Here is an 18,526-nt window from a genome sequence, read left to right as displayed (position 1 = left end):
ATATCACATCTCCTTGGAAAAGTTGCTAACACACAATGCAGAGCCAGTCATGGTTTATGTGCAGACCCCCATGACATTCTGTAAATTTCCCTATTTACTTATTAAGTTTTGGTATCCATTGCCCCCGCAGCTGTAAATCCTGAAACCGGAGAAGAGGGATGATCTTGGACTACACAGCCCTCATGCAGGGCATTAAGGCCGAGATGCATGCCATGTCATTCCTCAAAGTATTAAGGAGCAACTGGCCAGGAATGTCCCCCAGATCATTTCCTCCCAGGTGGATGAAAAGCACGTCGGGAGGAGCCAACCTGGCCAACTGCTGCGGCAGAAGGCGAATGAGCTGGTTCCAACACATTCCTCTTCTGCCCAGCCATTGCACTACTACGTCACAGGACACAAAACCCAAGTGTGCACCTGCAGCACCTTTCTTTGCGCGGTGCTCAACCCAAACCACGAACAAGTGCCCCGTGAATCATGCCATCCATCGCCACCAGTAAACCCTAGAATGAAATAATCATTAGAACAGTTCGCCATACATCGCTCTCCCCTCATGCTGTGACTCGCTACAGTGCACAATGGCTCAGGAAACTATTCACTTGACTGTTGCATGAAAGCTAAGTAGGGGGCACCACCTGCCAATGAGTTGTATAGCAAAGCCCAGAAATGGCAGTGTTAGAGGTGGCCCCAATTCGGAAGGAGTGCATTCTGAACTGCTATGCCTGCATCCTGGCTGCACCCAAGGCTCACTGTAGAATGGCATAGAATTGGGATCTGCTCAACGGAAGTGAGTCGGCAGGCATTAAGAACTGGATCGCTCTTACATGCCTAACAGAAACATAGCACGAGGTATTCGTTACAGGACATATGGGCAATTCTGGGACTGCAGCCAATGCAACAAAGTCCCGTCCCATCCCATCTGGTCTGTTTTAACCTTCTTATCCACATTAACAATCTGCCCCCGCCAATGGAGGCATACTAGCTCAGAGGCTAGAGCAGTCATGCCTGTGGCTTGCCGCTGCCAACAACTCACTAACTCTAAGAGCGACAAAGAATGCAATAGACAACACTAGATTAAAATGATCTGCCATCACTGAAGGCAAGACCTGCCACAAAGCCAGATAGGTGTTCATGCAGAATTGGCCTGTGCCTATCAGGAACACTGGGCTTTGACCTGTCCCATACTACCAGGACACATCTAACCGCAAAGTCCTTGACTCGGTTAGGTCAGCCCTGTGCTTTGGCAAAAAATATGTATCCTGCCAAGTTGGCCTATACTGTGCCCCGTAATGTGCTGCATTGTCTGACTTGCACTATGTATTGCACTATACTAAGTGGTAAGTCGGGATCCTGAGACTGATCAATAGCATCCAGAAAGTCCAAGACTTTGTTTAAGCTCTTCAGGTTGGCACACTAGTGGATGAGGCGATTGATTGGTGCAGCAGGTCAAGTGCCGACCTCGCTCCAATGATCCAGAGGTGTGCCGGCACAGGCATCCCCGATTTCTCAGCGTCTCGAGCCAATCTCCAGAGTCTTCTCACTTGCAATGAGAAGACAATCAGCAATCTCATTCCGTAGCCTAGGGATATGCCGCACCCACACAACCAGGTTTAACTGCAAGCACCTCAAGACCATCACCCTCAGCAACTCGGAAACTGGAACATGCTCAGTGGACTGCCAATTGATGATCTGTATGATGGCAAGGTGATCACACCAAAATACCACCCTCCAGTTGGCTAGGCGCTCACCCCAAACAGGCACTGACACCACTACTGGGAACAATTCTAGGAAGGTGATATTTGATGCTATCTTGATGCCTCCCAGTTCTCTGGCCAGTCTCTTCACAGCAGGATACTTGCCAATATAAGCCAAAACCAACAGCTCTTCAAGTGTCTGAGAAGAGTTCTAAGTCAGAACTAGACACTGGGGAGGCAACCATCTCACTGTGCCTTTAAAGTTGGCCAGGAATCTTTCCCACACCAGTAAATCCTCCCTCAGTACGTGTGTAACACTCGGACTAATTCTTCTTACATACTCTCATAGAGGCCAGGATCAATCTGTGCAAAAACGCCCTACCCATAGGAATCATGTAGGCAAATATCAGGCTCCTGATGAGGGACTGCGCAAATGCCAGGGTCACTTTGCAGGACTGGCGAGTGTGATGAATGAGAGGTGACAGCTTCTGGGAACTTGTCAGCAGGAAGTCTGGAAACCAAGGAATGTAAGCACCCTGGTTGATGGCTCTAATTTATCTACTGCCAAAGGGACACTGAAATCATACACCATTCTTTGAAAGCCCTGAACAAAGAACTGAGCATGAGCATGAGCAAGAACTAGAAGGGCCGACAAATAGGAAATCATCTAGATAATGCATTATGCTTGTTAAACCTATGCAACAAGACAACTCCCAGTGTAGAAGGTGCTAAAGGCCTCAAAGTAAGAACATGAAAATGGAACAGCCCATTGGCAGATACTTATCAAAGTAGTATGTACCCACAAAGAAAAACCCCAACACAAAGGGAAGCTACCTGGGTGTACAGGTAAGAGCTGGAAGGCAAACTAGATATCTGCTTTCGCCTTGAGGGAACCCTCCACACAGTCCTGGAGGAGGGCAGTGCACTTTTGAACAAAGTGTATTGCACTGTCCAGACCTCATGTGTGATGAAGTCGTTGACTACTGACTGGCCAGGTAAGAAAGGTTATATATTAGCCTATAGTTACACGGCTTCTTCTTTTTTTGTATTTAAAAGCTTTTATTGGCAAGATATCTTACAAGGTCAACAACTCTCAATTACAATACACATTTGCCATTAGTTTCTTATATTCATTTACAATATGTAACATGGTACATCAATTATTTACCTTATACACAGACATAACCATACACATATTGTTCCCCCCCCCCTCCCCCCACCAAGTGCATTACTCTGAATACGTAAGGTATTGTAATAACACAGAAAACATAATAAGCAAGAAAATGAAGTTACTCTCTACTTCACAAGGTACCAGTACCGGGATGCTTGAATTGCGAGATGGCTCTGTAACCCATTCACCATCAGGACTCAACTATCATCTAACAGTGCGGATGGTCTCAACAGTAAGTATAACTCTAGCAATGACCATTAGTGATACACCAGGTTGTGAACGGCCCCCATACATTCTGGTATGCTTTCAGTCAGTTGTAGCGCAATGTTATTATATGTTCCAAATTCTGTAATATTACGCAGGCGTCTAATAATAGTCTGTATCGGGGGAAGATCAGGACGTTTCCAATAGCAAGCTAACTCGATATGGGCGGCTATATATATCTGTTGGCATAGTCGTTGCTGAGGAACTGTCAGCCCTTCAATGGTTTTCCCTAACAGAACAATATGGGGCTCATTAGTGCCCCTTACCTTGACTAGTTGAGCAATCCAGTCTGCAATATTCCTCCAGTATGTTATAACTACTGGGCACTGCCACCAAATATGAAAATAATTGCCTACATGGCCGCAGTTCCTCCAGCAGCTATTAGATATGTCTGGATACATCCTATGCAGTCGGACCAGGGTATAGTGCAACGGATATAATATCTTCAAACAGTATTCCTTTAGATTGGCTGATAAGGAATACTTACGAGCCCTGAGAAATATCTCTTCCCAATCATCAGAGTCAAGGGGTAAATCAAGCTCCGATTCCTAGGTCAGCATGAAGGCAGGTTTACTGGTCGGCTGGCCTTGAAGCAGTTTATAAATTTTTGAAACTGCTCCCTTTACCCCATGGGCTTGCATGCAATAAGACTGAAACTTAGATTTACCCCTAGTAAGGTAGTGTGAGTTTTGCAGAGTGCGAAGAAAGTGGGAAATTTGAGCATACTCCAAAAAATTTAGGGGGGTATGATTATGCGATGTCAGTAAAGCTTCTAGGGATATGACTTCCCCTTGTTGTAAGAAGTGCCCCATCTGGAACAATTCCCAAAGCTTTCCATGCAATAAAGGCATTTCTGGGTAATCCAATAGGAAATGAAGTGTTATAGAATAAGTGGGAAAAGTGATGATATTGTGTATCTCCAACTAGTCTCGCCCGTCACCTTGCCCAAACTTTGAAGGTCATTTGGAGGGATATCGGAATGTCTGATATGTCTCTCCATGTATGTCGTGGTTGCCAAGGCATTGCGGATATTGGCATTTCCCCAATAATATGTTGCTCAATCAGTTGCCAGGGCTTGTCTGGGTATGGTTATGGAGACTCAAGAGGGCCTTTAACTGAGCAGCCGCAAGGTACCAACTAAGATTTGGCACTCTCATGCCTCCACTCACTTTAGAGTGATAGAGAACTGAGTGTGCCATCCTCGGCGGTCTTTTTTTCCAAATGAAATCAAAGATTCTCCATTGTAATTGCCGTAATATGGCAGGCGATGTTGCGAGCATAGCGGTGGACCCTTGGGCCGGCCTAACGGCGTGAGATGGTGTGAGAGGAAGTACACTCCGCTGAAAGACGTAGGCCGGGAGGCGGTGCCAAGCTGAACGTAGAACTGAAGTCTTCAGCCTGGAAGTCCGAGAATCCCCCTGGGAGAAGCCCTTGAGGTCCTGGACCGCTGGGACTTAGGCGATCAGCCTAATCTCATGGTATCTAGCATACTTACTAGAATTATCTAAGGAAAGGTGAGGAAATCCTTATTCAACTCCAGATAGGCAATGCTTTCCACAGCACCTGGATCCACTACTTTTTTCACCCTTACTAAAGAACTCAATCAAGTTTATCTGGAAAAAATCTTCTCTTTGGTGCAATCATTGGGCCCGGATTTTAAAAGGGTTACGCGCATACATATGCATAACATAGCCTATTTTGCATAGGCTCGGCAGCGCGCGCAAGCCCCGGGGCTTCGAAAGGGGGGGTGTCAGGGGAGTGCCGGGGGCGTGCCGGGTGGGCGGCGGCGAATTTCGGGGCGGGGGGCGTGTCAAGGACGTGGACACCGCCCAAGAGGGGCGTGGTCGAGGCCTCCGGATCAGTCCCCGGGTCGAGTGATGAATGACCCCCTTAGTTATGTATCTAAGTCTTGACAGTGCTGGCCAAAAAAATAAGACTCCATGCCCATAGACCAGCTCAAAGCAGAAAATAAATCTGCCGACAACGGTAGGGGGGGGTTTAGATAGGGCCGGGGGGGGGGGGGGGGTGGGTGGGTTAGGTAGGGGAAGGTGCGGGGGGGGGGAGAGAAAGTTCCCTCCAAGGCCGCTCCGACTTCGGAGCGGCCTCGGAGGGAATGGGCAGCGTGCGTAGGGCTCGGCGCGCGCAAGGTGCACAAATGTGCACCCCCTTGCGTGCGCCGACCCCGGATTTTATAAGATACGCGCGGCTACGTGCGTATCTTATAAAATCCGGCGTACTTTTGTTTGCGCCTTGTGCACGAACAAAAGTACGCGCGCGCGTAAGTTTATAAAATTTACCCCATTCTGTCTACACTATCTTTTTCTTTAGCAGTGTTTTCATATTTTTGCCAACTACTGTTAGATTCCTCCCTCTAGCTCCTTTTCTGTAGTGGGATAACAGCTTCTCCCTTATAGCCCTTCAAAACCTCTCTCATCCTCAAGGAAAAGTTGAACAGAAGCATTGTCAGTACAATTGAGTTTATTTAGAATTCCCAGGAGTATATCATTGGAGCCCATGGCTTATCTACTCATTTTCATAAGTATATCAAGTACCTCTACCTCTGCAATTTGGTTAATAATCATTTCACATTGATCAATCTTGTTTTCTACTTTAGATCCATTGCATATCTCTTCTGTAAATATCAAGCAAAATAACTTATTTTGACTATCTGCCAATTCTCCTCTTTGCAAATCTGATTTTCTCCTTTAATCTTCACAATGTTTTTCTATTCATCCTTTCTGTCCTCTTTCATTACTGTGAGGATTTTTTTTTTCTATTTCTTGTCAATGCAGAGCTCAACATTTGGTAAAAGTAGCTAAAGCAAAATGAAAGTTTTCACAGACATAAATAAACCCTTACATACATGACATGTCTGTGAGCAAAAGACTCATAGCTTCTTTAATAGATAGATATTTACACACTCTCTCCAATTCCATATAAAGCTTTTATCAGAAAAAAACAAGCAGGATAGGATTCTATAAAACTAATCAACCCTAGAAAACATGAAAAGGAGCACACACAAATGCTAAGTAAATTAAACCCTGATGTGGCCAAGTTTTGATGAAGTTATCTTTTTCAGGGAGTTTAATCGTCTGCCTACCATAAACATAGCAAACACTCATGCCACCACATTACTGGCTGACTACTGGGAGAAATCAAGCAAATCTTACATGAGTCAGAAACTGCTTCTAAGAAATCAACCTAACATTTTACAGAGACAAAGCTCACAATAACCTTTTAAGAAAACAAAGTAAATAATTACAGTTAGCTTTCTGTTAAAGAGACAGTTAACCTTTTAGGACCAAATAAAACGTATGCTGTTAGTTGGGTCCACCATTTAGCACCACACTCACATTAAGGGCTTTTTTAAAAAATAACTTTTCCTCATTCTGACAATAAGAGAACAATTTTCAAAGCCATTTCCCCGGGTAACTAGCTTTTTAGTTGGGTAAATCGACACAGCTGAAAACTGCCTTCCTCAGTCTGGCTACGAGTACATGCAATTTCTATAGTGCTTCTGCTTGTAGAAGGAGGTGCTCCCAAAGGCATGATTAGGGTCAGGGGAGTAAAACATCGCACTTATATGACATCTTTACAAGTGTGCTATTTTACTTCTCTTGCCATATGCACAACAGCCCTGCAAAGTATGTGGCTTTCTTTTTACATGTGTAAAAACTACCTGCATTGCTTGAAAATTAATGTAAATCTGTGCATCAAAAGAGCCTGTGTATTTTATATCTATGTGGCAATTTCAAAATTGGCCCCTATTTGTTTTGTGTCTGAGAGTCAAATCAGACCTCGCTTGCAGCAACTTGGTATTAGCAATATGCAGGTAAAAGAAAAAAAAAAGGTTTGTTTTTCATTTTGTTTTGGGAGGGGTTGAGTGGGTTAGGGTTTTTTTGTTTCATTTAACATGGACTAAAACCATTCAGAGCTCACTAAATGATTTAGTGCGCAATAAACAAAATAAATCCTTACTTGGAATGATTAACAACTGGTGCGCTTTTATCGTTAGGTCTTAAATTATTTCAGCAAGCACTAAGCAAAACAATTTGCATTTAGCTTCTAGTTTGCTTCCCATGTTGTTATATATTCAAAAGAACTTTTTAAAAATTGTATGCCAGACATGTTTTGTTACCTTTTAATAAACAGTTTTAAATATAAAAATGATTCCCTTAAATTTGTACAAGTAGCCGATTTCTTATGGGAAAGTATTTTAATAAAATATACATGACCAATGTTAAACAGTTTCCAGTGTCAAAGCCTGTATTTGATAAGTACACATAAGCAATGTTTTCCAAGAAATATTAGCATTTCTTAGAAGCAGTGTAATGCATTTGAAGGATTATAATGTTCATTAGATGAGCTCTGCTCTCATGTTTAATTGCTTAAATTCTTAACCTGTGAGCTTGGTGGAAAAAAATGAAAAGAATAAGGGAGAATCCATGACAGGTGAACTCCCCTGCTGAGCTCCATCAATGTTCCAACCTTACCCTCCGTACCCTGTTACTAATGGTTCATCATGCAGAAAAGAAACGGCAAGGATAGGATGTATTCACTTCTACTCTTTCCCTCTATGTGGGGTTTGATGGATCAACATGTTGCTCAGCAGGCAGATAGAAGCTGAGTTTCTGCTGGCAATGTAGTTAGTGGGTAAGCATCTGGCAAGGCCTACTCAGATTTGGAGACATCACTAAGCACTGAATTACAACCCCCTCTCTCCCCTGGTCTTCTATGAAAGTGGTGTAGAGCGGAACACTGGGGAAGGCAGCTTCTTCCAAAATGGTGTAATTATCCTCTCCTACCAGAGATGAAACCCAGGACTAGCAAATCACGGCATAGAAACAATTCATAGAGTTTGCTGGACCTACTACTGTCTTGGTAATACTGGATACAGGGACCCCCCATGGCGGATTGGGAGTCTTGTTTGAGATTTGTGGTACAACCAAGTTAGATAAGAAATGCCTTCTAAAGAAAACTAAACAAACCAGTGCAAGAGCATTTACATGAACAGTACCACAGCACAACTTTTATTAACAACTCAACTCACAGAGAAATAGGAAGCAAGCAAGTAGTATGGAAGCTCTCGTACAGGGTTGGACAACTCTGGTCCTCGAGAGCCACAAACAGATCTGGTTTTCAGTATATCCACAATGAATATGCATGAGATAGAATTAAATACAAGGGAGGCAGTGCATGTACAACGATCTCATGCATATTCAATGTGGATATCCCGAAAATCTTGCCTGTTTGTGGCTGTTGAGGACCGGAGTTGGCCACCCCTGCTCTAGAAGCTCAAAACAGTTCAGTACTAGCCAGGGCTTTTCTTTTTATGGTACATGCCAGTATAAACTACAGGCAACCGTTTCACTTAACTTGCATGCCCTGACAGCAGTGATGATTTGCACATGGTGGTGTCAGTCATTGGGGGAGGAAATAAAAAGCAAGGGCTGCCCCTGCTGAACTGGGGCAGCTTCTCCCTAAGGCAAGGCTTGTAACGGAGGAGGAAGCTAGGGCCCAACAATCATGGCAGTTCCTCACTCCACAAGTCTGCGGCACTCAAACCCTCCCCTCGCCGTATGCCAGAACAAAGGCTCTGAGAAGGAAAAGGAAGCCAGGGGACAGGTTGACTGGAACAATCCCTCTCGGAGACTGTACTGCCTGCCAGCCCACCGAAAGTCTCTGCAGCTCCCAGGACTTGAGGAAGAAGTCAGGACCAGATGATCTTGGCAGTTCCCCCCTTTCATCGAACCTGCACTGCCCACAAACCTAAGGAAAGGTTAGGGCTGCTTCTGCAGAGGAAAAGGAAGCTGGAGAGGGTCAATCACCTGCAGTATTCCCTGGCCTAGGAGCTCTGCTGGGAAGAGCAGGGCCTATCTTAGCTGCCACTTCCTCTCACTTCTCCTACCCCCATGGGACCTAATCAGAGATGAGGAAGTAGGGATGCAAGGCCCATTGTGCCTGCACCATCTTCCTGAAGGAAGAGGAAAGATCTGAGAAGCAACAGCATCAAGCAAAAAGGTGAAAAAAAAATCACAACTACATCTTGATGACTTAGTGAAAGGAGTAAGAGAGTGGGGGATGAACTGGACATAGACAGACTTTGGATAATGGTGTTGCCGTGGTGTGGAGGAAAAATAGATCGCCGCTCCAGGTCTCCAGCAGCTTGGCACCAGTGGCAGGAGCTCTGTCTGGAAAGGAAAATGAGGGAGAGAAGAGGTGTGATGCTAGTGAATCCCCTCTCTTTTCCCAAAACCCAGAATCACCCCTCAGGGGAATACTGGGTCTCAGGGAGAGAAAGAGATGGGCTTCTGCCTGCCTGCCTGCTGGGAGGAGGGAACGGAGAAGAGACAGAAAGGGCATGCTGCTTGCTAGATAGAAGAGTGATCCTGTGTCTAGGGGAATAAGAGAGGGGCTCAGGGATTAGAGGTACTGGGCAGAGGGTGAGAAGAGAGGGAACAACATAGTGGGAGGTAGAGTGGGAGATGTAACTTTAAGGCTGCTGAGCATTAGTCATTGTGGCTGACTGGGGGGAGGTGCTGTTATGTTAAGGGTGTCGAACCTCCATCATTGTCACTTTGATGCCAAGCCTCCGTTTTTATATGTGTATGTTTGTAGGAGATCTTATGTTAGGATTGCCAGTCTCTGTTGTTTTTTTCTTTTTTTTGGGGGGGGGGGGGGGGGGAGGGGGGAAACAATTCTGTTAAGGCTCAAAATATCCAGAATATGAAAACAGAAAAAAAATAGCTTTTTCCTTTTAGTTTAGTGATTTCAATCTGGCAGTTTTTGGAATGTGAATATGTAGCATCTTTGATAGCTTTCTATGTTGCACAGTACAGGAGGAAATGCATTTTAGTTTTTGTTTCTCCACTGTTGAACAATTTGGTTTCTTAGGGAATCCAGTTCAGGTTTTTGTCAGCCCATCTATTTTCAAGTTGCAGATAACTTATTCTGTATTTGATGAAGATCGCTCTATAGTTTGAATGTGTGAGTAAGGTAATGAAGTGTGCTGGCATGTAGTTTCTGTATAGGAAAGGGTTCCATAGTAATCTAGTTTATTTTGTTTTCCTAGTAGGAGGTATATTGGTATTCTAGGGCCTAGTGTAATATTTCAGTGCTGCCTTTAATAATACGGTTGCTATTTGAGTCCTGTGCTTTTATGCTAGGATTTGATGTTTACTAAATAGGTTCTAAGGTTTCCATAAAATTAAGTATTTCAGATTTGGCAACACCGTTCTCCTACTCTCGTGTTTGTGTGCTAAACTGGTTTGTATTATCATACTGGAGATATGATAGAGCATACAATGAAAAAAGTTATTTTTCATCTGCTGTGCTTAAAAAAAAAAAATCAGATGATAATAGATGAGGGTATGTCCTTTTTTGTCTGTATGACCGAGGTGAAATAGTTTACTAGGGGTAGTTTCTGTTTAAGGATCTGTATCATTTGGCATGTTCTGTTTTCCCTCATTGTTGGAGTTAATGTTTTTGTATGACATAAAATGAATAAAAAATATTTGGAATAAAAAGAGATGCACTGGTGTTTTAGGGACCAGTGGAATATTTGCAATGTTAACCTTTCATAGGCTCTATAGCCGGATGCAGGATTGGGGCTACCTTAGGGGATGGGGTCCTGAGTAGTGGCCCCCACCCCAAGAACAGCCCTGCATGTGCTTATCAGCACATTCTTTCCTAGGAAAAAAGTACTGTTGCTATCTAACTCAATACAGTCCAGCACAGTGATATGAGACTTTCAAACAAATCTTCTCCTGGATCATTGCTTAGTGGCCTGGTGCCTGATGGAGGGAGAGCCTGTCCCTCTGCTAATGGTAGGCTTTCCTGCCTACTTTGCTTGGAAAAAGTTGCACAGGAGGGTGCTACTTGCACTTCAGGTAATCACCATTGATGAGATATGGAAGACTATTATCCAGTTAAAAGCATCTTTGGCAGGACATATTAATGATTTGGAGGCTTTATAAAATTGACTAAAGTCAAAATTATATATAAGGAATAAAGTTTAAAGGTCAATGCTAAACACTGGTAAACCTTGTAGGACCAACAGGATCTCCTACTTATTCAAAATAACTGTGTCTTCATAGGAAGATTGAAAACCTGGAAAATGTGATCAGAAAACAATCTTCCTTTTTCTTAAAATGTCTAAAATTTCTATGCAGGAAATGTTTAAATGTTACTTCCAGGAAATACTAAGTTTAAAAGGCATCAGAAAAAGCAGACAGAGGCTGGTCTAAAGGACAGTTTTCAATGGACAGCTGAACCTAACTCAATTTTACGAGTCTTCCTAGAATAAAGGAATTAACAAGGCTACCTTGATAGAAACGTTTGTTTGAGAGCCCGATAAAGAACTGAGTCGGAAAAGTTTATTTCACTGTAAGGATAATGTGATACTAGGTTTCAAAGTTTAGGTTTTCCTTCATGTGCGCCAGATATTCCAAGTTAAGTGTAAAATGTTTTCAGTAAAGCATCAGGAAGCTTTTTCTTTTGTGGGAGGTTCTTAAAATTCCCATGCAAGTGTCTGATTCTATATCAGGAAAATGGCTATGTATATGTGGATCCTCATTTTGAAACTTTTAGAAGGATAAGGTTAGTTGTAGGTTTCTGATGTCTCTTAGGATTTATTTTCTGCTTTGAGCTGGTCAATGGGCATGGAGTCTTATTTTTTTGGCCAGCACTGTCAAGACTTAGATACATAACTAAGGGGGGTCATTTATCAAAGTACTATATGACGTTTCTGCATGCGCTAAGCACCTTTAACGCATGCGAAAACGCCTTTGACGCTTGCGAAAGCACCATAACGCATGGTGCGATGTAAATCAGAAAAAGGGGAGGAGTTTGGGGCAGGATTTGTGGCCAAGTGGGCTGGCTTCACAATTTTGTGAAGCCATATCGCACGGCTTTAATGCGGATTTTAACTACACCTTTTTTAATTGCGTTAAGCTGTGCGATATGGCTTTTTCATGCTTTTCGATGTTTACGCAAATTGCATTTTTAGTATTTTAAGCTTCTGGAGTGACAGCCTAGCTATCAGGGCCCTCAGAGGGAGGGAGGGAGAGGGAGGGAGAGAAGAAGAGAGCGAGCATAGCCATAATGCCCTCACACTAGGTAGGTATTTATACCTCTATATGAGGCCCACCTAGTAACTCGAGGTGAGGTTTAGGTATTAGTGTAGAGGTTAGGGGCCACTTTGACATTTAGAGTGAGACATACGAACAAAACAGTGCTCTCTTATGAAGATATGATGACCTTCGTAGTGAAGAAACTCACCCAAAGCTGAGATTTGTGCAATGTTCTCTCAACCTAGCTTGATGGACTCTCTACCTGGGTAACACTGTACAAATCTCATGAGAGAACACTGTACAAATCTCATCTTTGAGTGAGTTTCCTCACTCCGAAGGTTATCAAATCTTCACAAGAGTGCACTGTTCTGTTCATACGTCTCACTCTGCATGTCAAAGTGGCCCCTAACCCCTACACTAATACTTAAACCTCACCTCGAGTGACTAGGTGGGCCTCATATAGAGGTATAAATACCTACCTAGAGGGCATTATGGCTAGTCTCTCTCTTCCCCCCCCCCCCCCCCCAGTGGTTGTAGGTAGGAATTACAACAATTCTGGCACTTACCGCAAAGTGCGAAAAAGTTTTCGCAATTTGTGGTAATGCCTATGCGAAGTGCTAAGATAGCGCACTTTGCGATAAACAGCCAATTATCATAAAACACACGCGATATTTAGTGCATTTTATTTTATTTTTATTTTCACTTTTTGAAAGAATAGTATTTATTATTTTGCTCATTATTGTAAACCGTTTTTGTTCAAAACTAATTTGCTAAAGACGGTATATAAAAAGTCTCAAATAAAATAAATAAATATATTTTGATAAATCCAGGCTTATGATATTTGGGGCATAGTCAATTTATTAGGACAGTTTTTAATTCCTCTGACATATCTGATGGATTGGATCCTTCCTACAAACTAGGGACTTGAATGATGTAGAAGCTTCCTAATTATTTTCTTCAGTTGTGTTATTTTCCTTTATTAAATATTAATATTATCTTTCTATGGCACTTTACACTATGAGAGATATGTTTCTTGTAATTATTCAATTTAAAAGCAACAAATATAAATAAAACAAACTAAATAAGTTAGAAGAGATAAGAGCATATTAATATTTGAAGGTAGCACTTACATGCAGCTGCAAAATGATAAAGCTCGACTTCACTGGGCAAAGCTCCCAGGTCTCATTCTCTAAGAACATTCTCAGTTCTTCAAGACGTGTTCTAGGGGGAAAGGATAAACTGTTTTTTAAAACTGACTAAGATCATCATAGTAAGCAGCAAACTGTTTAAATCAACTCAATAGTGAACAATAGTGAAACCGCATAATTCAAAAAACATGAAAAAATATTTATTAATGTGAACTATTACTTCTTCAAATAATAACATTAAAATAATCCAACTGAGCTATAAAAATGACAGACTTTGCAAACGCAACTAGATCACATGCCGCTGATGAGCTGATTTTGACTGCTGGCAAGTGGATGGACTAAAGCCGAAGGACCGGCATAGCTAGCTACAGGGAAAATTCCTCCCTTCCCCCCCACCACTGAGCAGAAATAGTATGGCAGAGCCATCTGTGGTAGTGGGAAACACTCAAATGAGGCTAGGAAGCGCCATAAGTGTCTTTGGCCATAACCTGGATTCCGGGGAAGGGGAGGGGAGTTGAGAAATGCATCTTTGAAACAAAATTGAAGCCTAGAAAGCAGCAGCAGGGCTACAGGGAGGAAAGGACTGCAGCAGGAGCTGGGGAGTAAAGTAAACAGGCTAAAGGGCTCAGGAGAGTGTGGAGAGTGAGAAGGATGGGTGGAGTAGGGTGACAGGCCTGCAAGAAAAAGAGAGGAATTGTGAGGGGGGGAGTGGCCGGTAGCATAAACCCATGACAATATTTTTCCATACTACATCAAGGAATCTGAAAGCCCCAATTACTACTAGTTTTCCTTTTTCTCTGATTCTTATAGACTGAGATTCCATTGCCAATCAATAGACTTACCGGTGATAGTTCTTGAAATAATTAACACTTTGCTTTCTTATTGATTCCTGTAAGACTTCAGATTTGCTTCCACAAAACTCTTCTCCAACTTGCATCAGCCTGTGATATGAAAAGCAGTTTCAGGGCAAAGAATTCTATTTAACCTTGGCAAGAAACTTGCAGTTAGAAATTAGGTTCATACCAAAACATCATTCAGAACTGTAGTGTTGCAGTAACTGCAGGCAAATCTGTGGGATATCTTTTGCCTGCTGGAAGTTTGAGCTATTAGCACTATATGGCATCTAAATGAAATACTAATTAATACTCAACAATAAGTAACAAAGATAGGATAATTCACATGAATCAACCCATGCTTACTCATGTTTTAAATACAAGACTCATCAAGATTAAAATGGTTTAATTAAATCAAATGAAAATCAGTTTTAATTGAAATGCTTAAGATTACCTGCTGATTATATCCAGTACAAAGATGAAATCATCATATTTAAAGTTAGACATGTCAGTGCCAAGAAAATATGTTTTCACTTTCAGCTGAACATCCTGTAAAACAAGAAAATTATCAACATCAGTATTAATGTAATACTAAATTTTATTTGGCATCTACGGGTTCAGTTTTTACATATGGTTTCGTTTTATTCTAATCTATGTTAAAATAAAGATAACAGAATGCTTTTATTGACTGTATGCTTCAGTGAGGAGAATTTTTTCTTTTACAATTCTAATATTTAAAGGGCAGAGAGCAAACGTAGAGTAGTACATTCTCATAAAGAGAATTCTAAACAGATTATTTCCTTGCTAGGATTACTTAGAAGCAACTGTACAAATTTAGGGCCAAATCCATACCTTTACTGTAAAAGCATAGAAGGAAAAAGAGAAAAATAATGTTTCTTACTTAGAGATGCAAAGAGGAGGAAAAAATTCTAGGAGGTAAGAAATGAGTCAGGAAACTAAGGAATTTTCATGCATATATGTTTAAAACTTTTCTTAAATATCAAAATACTCACTATATATTTCTCTAGTTTCTTAAAACCAACAGTACAGCTTCAAAAAAATACAACAGTAGTTCAGAATATTCATAAAGTATATGTGATTGCTTTATTGCAGTTTATGCTTTATTATTATACTAGCCGTTAAGCCCTTAACAACAGGCTACATTAAAATGTTTTTTTCTGTCCATTTCCTTCCCCCTCCCCCCTCATTCTCCCCCCTCCCCTCATTCTCCCCTCACCCTCTATTCTCCCTCCCACCTCCCCCCTCTAGTCTCCCTCCTTCCCTCTCACCTTCCCCCTCCCCTCCCTCCCCCCTTCCCTCAGTCACTCCCTCCTCCCTCCCCCATCCCCTCAGTCACTCCCTCCTCTCTCCCCCCTCCTCTCAGTCACTCCCCCTCTCTCAGCTCATTAACAACCTCTTTGGATGGCACAAACGGAAGATCTCTGGGGGAGGTCCCTCCCTCCCTCGCACGCGCCGCTCCTCACCACCGCTACTGCTCCTCCCAGCGCCATTTTTGTTACAGGCAAGCTCTGACCGACGTGCTCGCCCGCGCATGCGCGGTAGAGCTGCTCTCTACTGCACATTTGCGGCACGTCGGTCAAGCTTCATTTATCTAGTACATAATTGTGCTGACTTTTAAGAATGTGCAGTCACTACTGTTATCTGCTGTGAGCACTCTTATCTGTATAGGCAGGCTAAACATTAAAATAAAGTATAGTAATATATTTCAGTAGGGATAGTAGAAGAACAGAGGTAGGATATTCTTAGACAAATCTGATCAATTTCTTTGACGAGAGTTGGATCAGGGGAGAGCACAAGATATAGTGGATTTGGATTTTAATAAGGCCTTTCACATTGTTCGGAATAGGCCAATTTATAAATAAACTGATCACTCTTGGTATGGGCCCTAAAGTAATTAACTGGGTTAGAAACTAGTTGAGTGGGAAGCAACAAAAAGTAATGGTAAATGGAACTGATGCCAAGGAGAGGAGAGTTACCAGTGGTGTGCCATAGGGATTGGCCCTTGAATTGGTTTTTGTATGCAATTTTGCGAAAGGACTATTGAGAAAAGTTTATCTTTTTGCAGATGATACCAAAATCTACAACAGGGTAAACACCCAGGAAAATGTGGAAAACATGAGGATGGATCAAACAAAGTCTGGCAGCTAAAATTTAATGCTAAAAAATGCAGCATCATGAATTTGGGTTGCAAAAGTCCAAGGGAGTAGTACAGTTTAGGCGGTGAAATTCTTCTATGATGAATCAAAAGAAAGATATGGGGTTCATCGTATCTAATAAACACAAGGTGGCCAGAACAGTTGCATAAGGTGATAGAAAAAGTCTGAAAGATGCTTGGGTGCATAGGGAGAGGAATGATCAACAGAAAAAAATGAGGTATTATTGCCTTTTATAAGTCCCTAGTAAGATCTCATCTGGAATACTGTGTACAGTTTTGGAGACTGCACCTTCATAAGGATATAAGCAGGATGGAGTCGGTCCAGAGGGTGGCTATTAAAATGGTTAATGGTCCTCACTGTAAAGCATATGAAGAAAGACAAAGATCTAAACATGTATAGAACAAGTAAGACAGGGGAGATATGTTAAAGACATTTAAAATACCTCAGAGGAATCAATATATAGGAGGCAGGTTTCTTCCAAAAGAAAGGGAGATTCTGAAACAAGGGCTCATGGGATGAGGATGAAAGGAGATAAACTGAGGAGTAATCTAAGGAAATATTCCTTTACAGAAAGGATGGTAGATACATGGAACTGCCTCCCAATGGATGTGGGCTTCAGCCCATGTTTCATTATGCAAAAATTGGCTGGCTTTATATGTTCTGTTATCCAGAAAAATTCCCAATACCTAAATTCTTTTAACTTGAATTTTTATTATTAGCCTGAATTGAAACATTCTGGATAAAAGATGCTCTACTGTATATAGATGAATAAGAAATAAGAAAGTAAACTTGTGATTATATAGATTCATTGATAGGTAGCACTTGGAATATGAACTGAGTTCTGGACTCCACATTTTGGAAAGAATGCCAAAGCATTAGCCAATAATTAATTAGTAACCATATAACCCAGTTTACTGATGATATTCTATTTAAAAAAAAATGTAATATAGAAGTTGATCTTCAAATGGTTTGGCTGGCTAACTGGAGTTAGCCAGGGAAAAACCCAAGATTTCAATATTTCCCACTGTTTCTTTCCTAAATTACATCTGGGCAACTTATTGCCTGGATAAAATGTACGCAGGTAAAACGAGGAGGCACAGGGAGCATTCCTGGGATGCAGTTTCACTTGAATATTAGTATCGTCAGGACAAAGTTAGCAGGGTAAGTCTAGTCAGATAAACAGCTGTCCTAAAATTATATGGGTCACTTTACCTGGATAACTGTAACCTAACGTCATCAGAGTATATTTTGCAGTTATCCATGGAAGTTCTACTGAAAATCTGATTCATGTTATCTGAGTAACTTTTTCCAGAGCTGCCTACCAGCTTTGTCAATATAGACCTCAAAGTTCTTTTACTTAAGTAAGGCAGAAATAAAAAGTTATGAAGCTTCTATGAAATAACTAAATTTCCATCATTTCGGAGGGGCAAAAAAACCTAATAAACTGAACTTTTACATTAAATTTATATACTATCTGAAATAAAAAGTTTTATTAGTAAGTATCCTTCACTCCTTTACTATTCAGATTGTGCAAAGTTGTTGCATTCCTCTCTTCAGTTTCTCTTCTGATTTTTCTTTTTATTATGGTTTGAAGCAAAGAACTGCTTCCAAATTACAATTTCTCATATAGATAAAATTAGGCTTATGTTTGAAGAGAGTTTTTAACCAACTGCTTCCATCCAGGTACAAAAAAAACTTAGATTGTAAGCCCTCTAGGGATAGAGAAATACCTACAGTACCTGAATGTAAACCGATGTGATATCTCAGATTGAATGTCTGTATATAAAAAAAAAATAATAATAAAAAAAAATAAAATCTATGTTATAATATGCAGTTATAACTGAACTTTCTCAGAAACCATAATTCCTGTCATCGAAAATGATATACTAATTTAGAGGTCATGATACATAGATTCTCCATAAAATACCACTTTTTTAAATAAAGCTGAACTAATATAAGAAAATGATAAAACAAAAATATTTGTTATTCAAAAAGCATTGTGGTTTGTCACCGCAGTCTACTGGGAGAGGAGGAGTTCTGGTAACAGCCTGGTTAGAAGAGAGGGGGTGATGGATTACTAGTGGAAATGGGGGGGGGGGGGAGGAGGAATAATGGTGGAGGCACAAAGTGAAGAAGATGAGGAGTGTCAGCTTTTGGGGGGAGGAGATGTG

At 41.5% G+C, this 18,526-nt stretch overlaps 1 protein-coding gene across 1 annotated transcript in view; it reads right to left on the bottom strand.

The window, feature by feature from the left end:
- The window catches only part of VPS50 (VPS50 subunit of EARP/GARPII complex), a 620,793-nt gene that overhangs the window by 244,428 nt on the left and 357,839 nt on the right, over positions 1-18,526 (bottom strand). The window contains 3 exon segments of the mRNA XM_029588894.1: positions 13,328-13,418; positions 14,188-14,286; positions 14,633-14,727. Of these exon segments, the coding sequence (XP_029444754.1) occupies positions 13,328-13,418; positions 14,188-14,286; positions 14,633-14,727 (285 nt within the window).

The sequence above is a fragment of the Rhinatrema bivittatum genome, chromosome 2 (genome assembly GCF_901001135.1).
Source record: "Rhinatrema bivittatum chromosome 2, aRhiBiv1.1, whole genome shotgun sequence".
Lineage (NCBI taxonomy): Eukaryota > Metazoa > Chordata > Amphibia > Gymnophiona > Rhinatrematidae > Rhinatrema > Rhinatrema bivittatum.
This window is presented reverse-complemented; position numbering and strand designations above follow the sequence as displayed.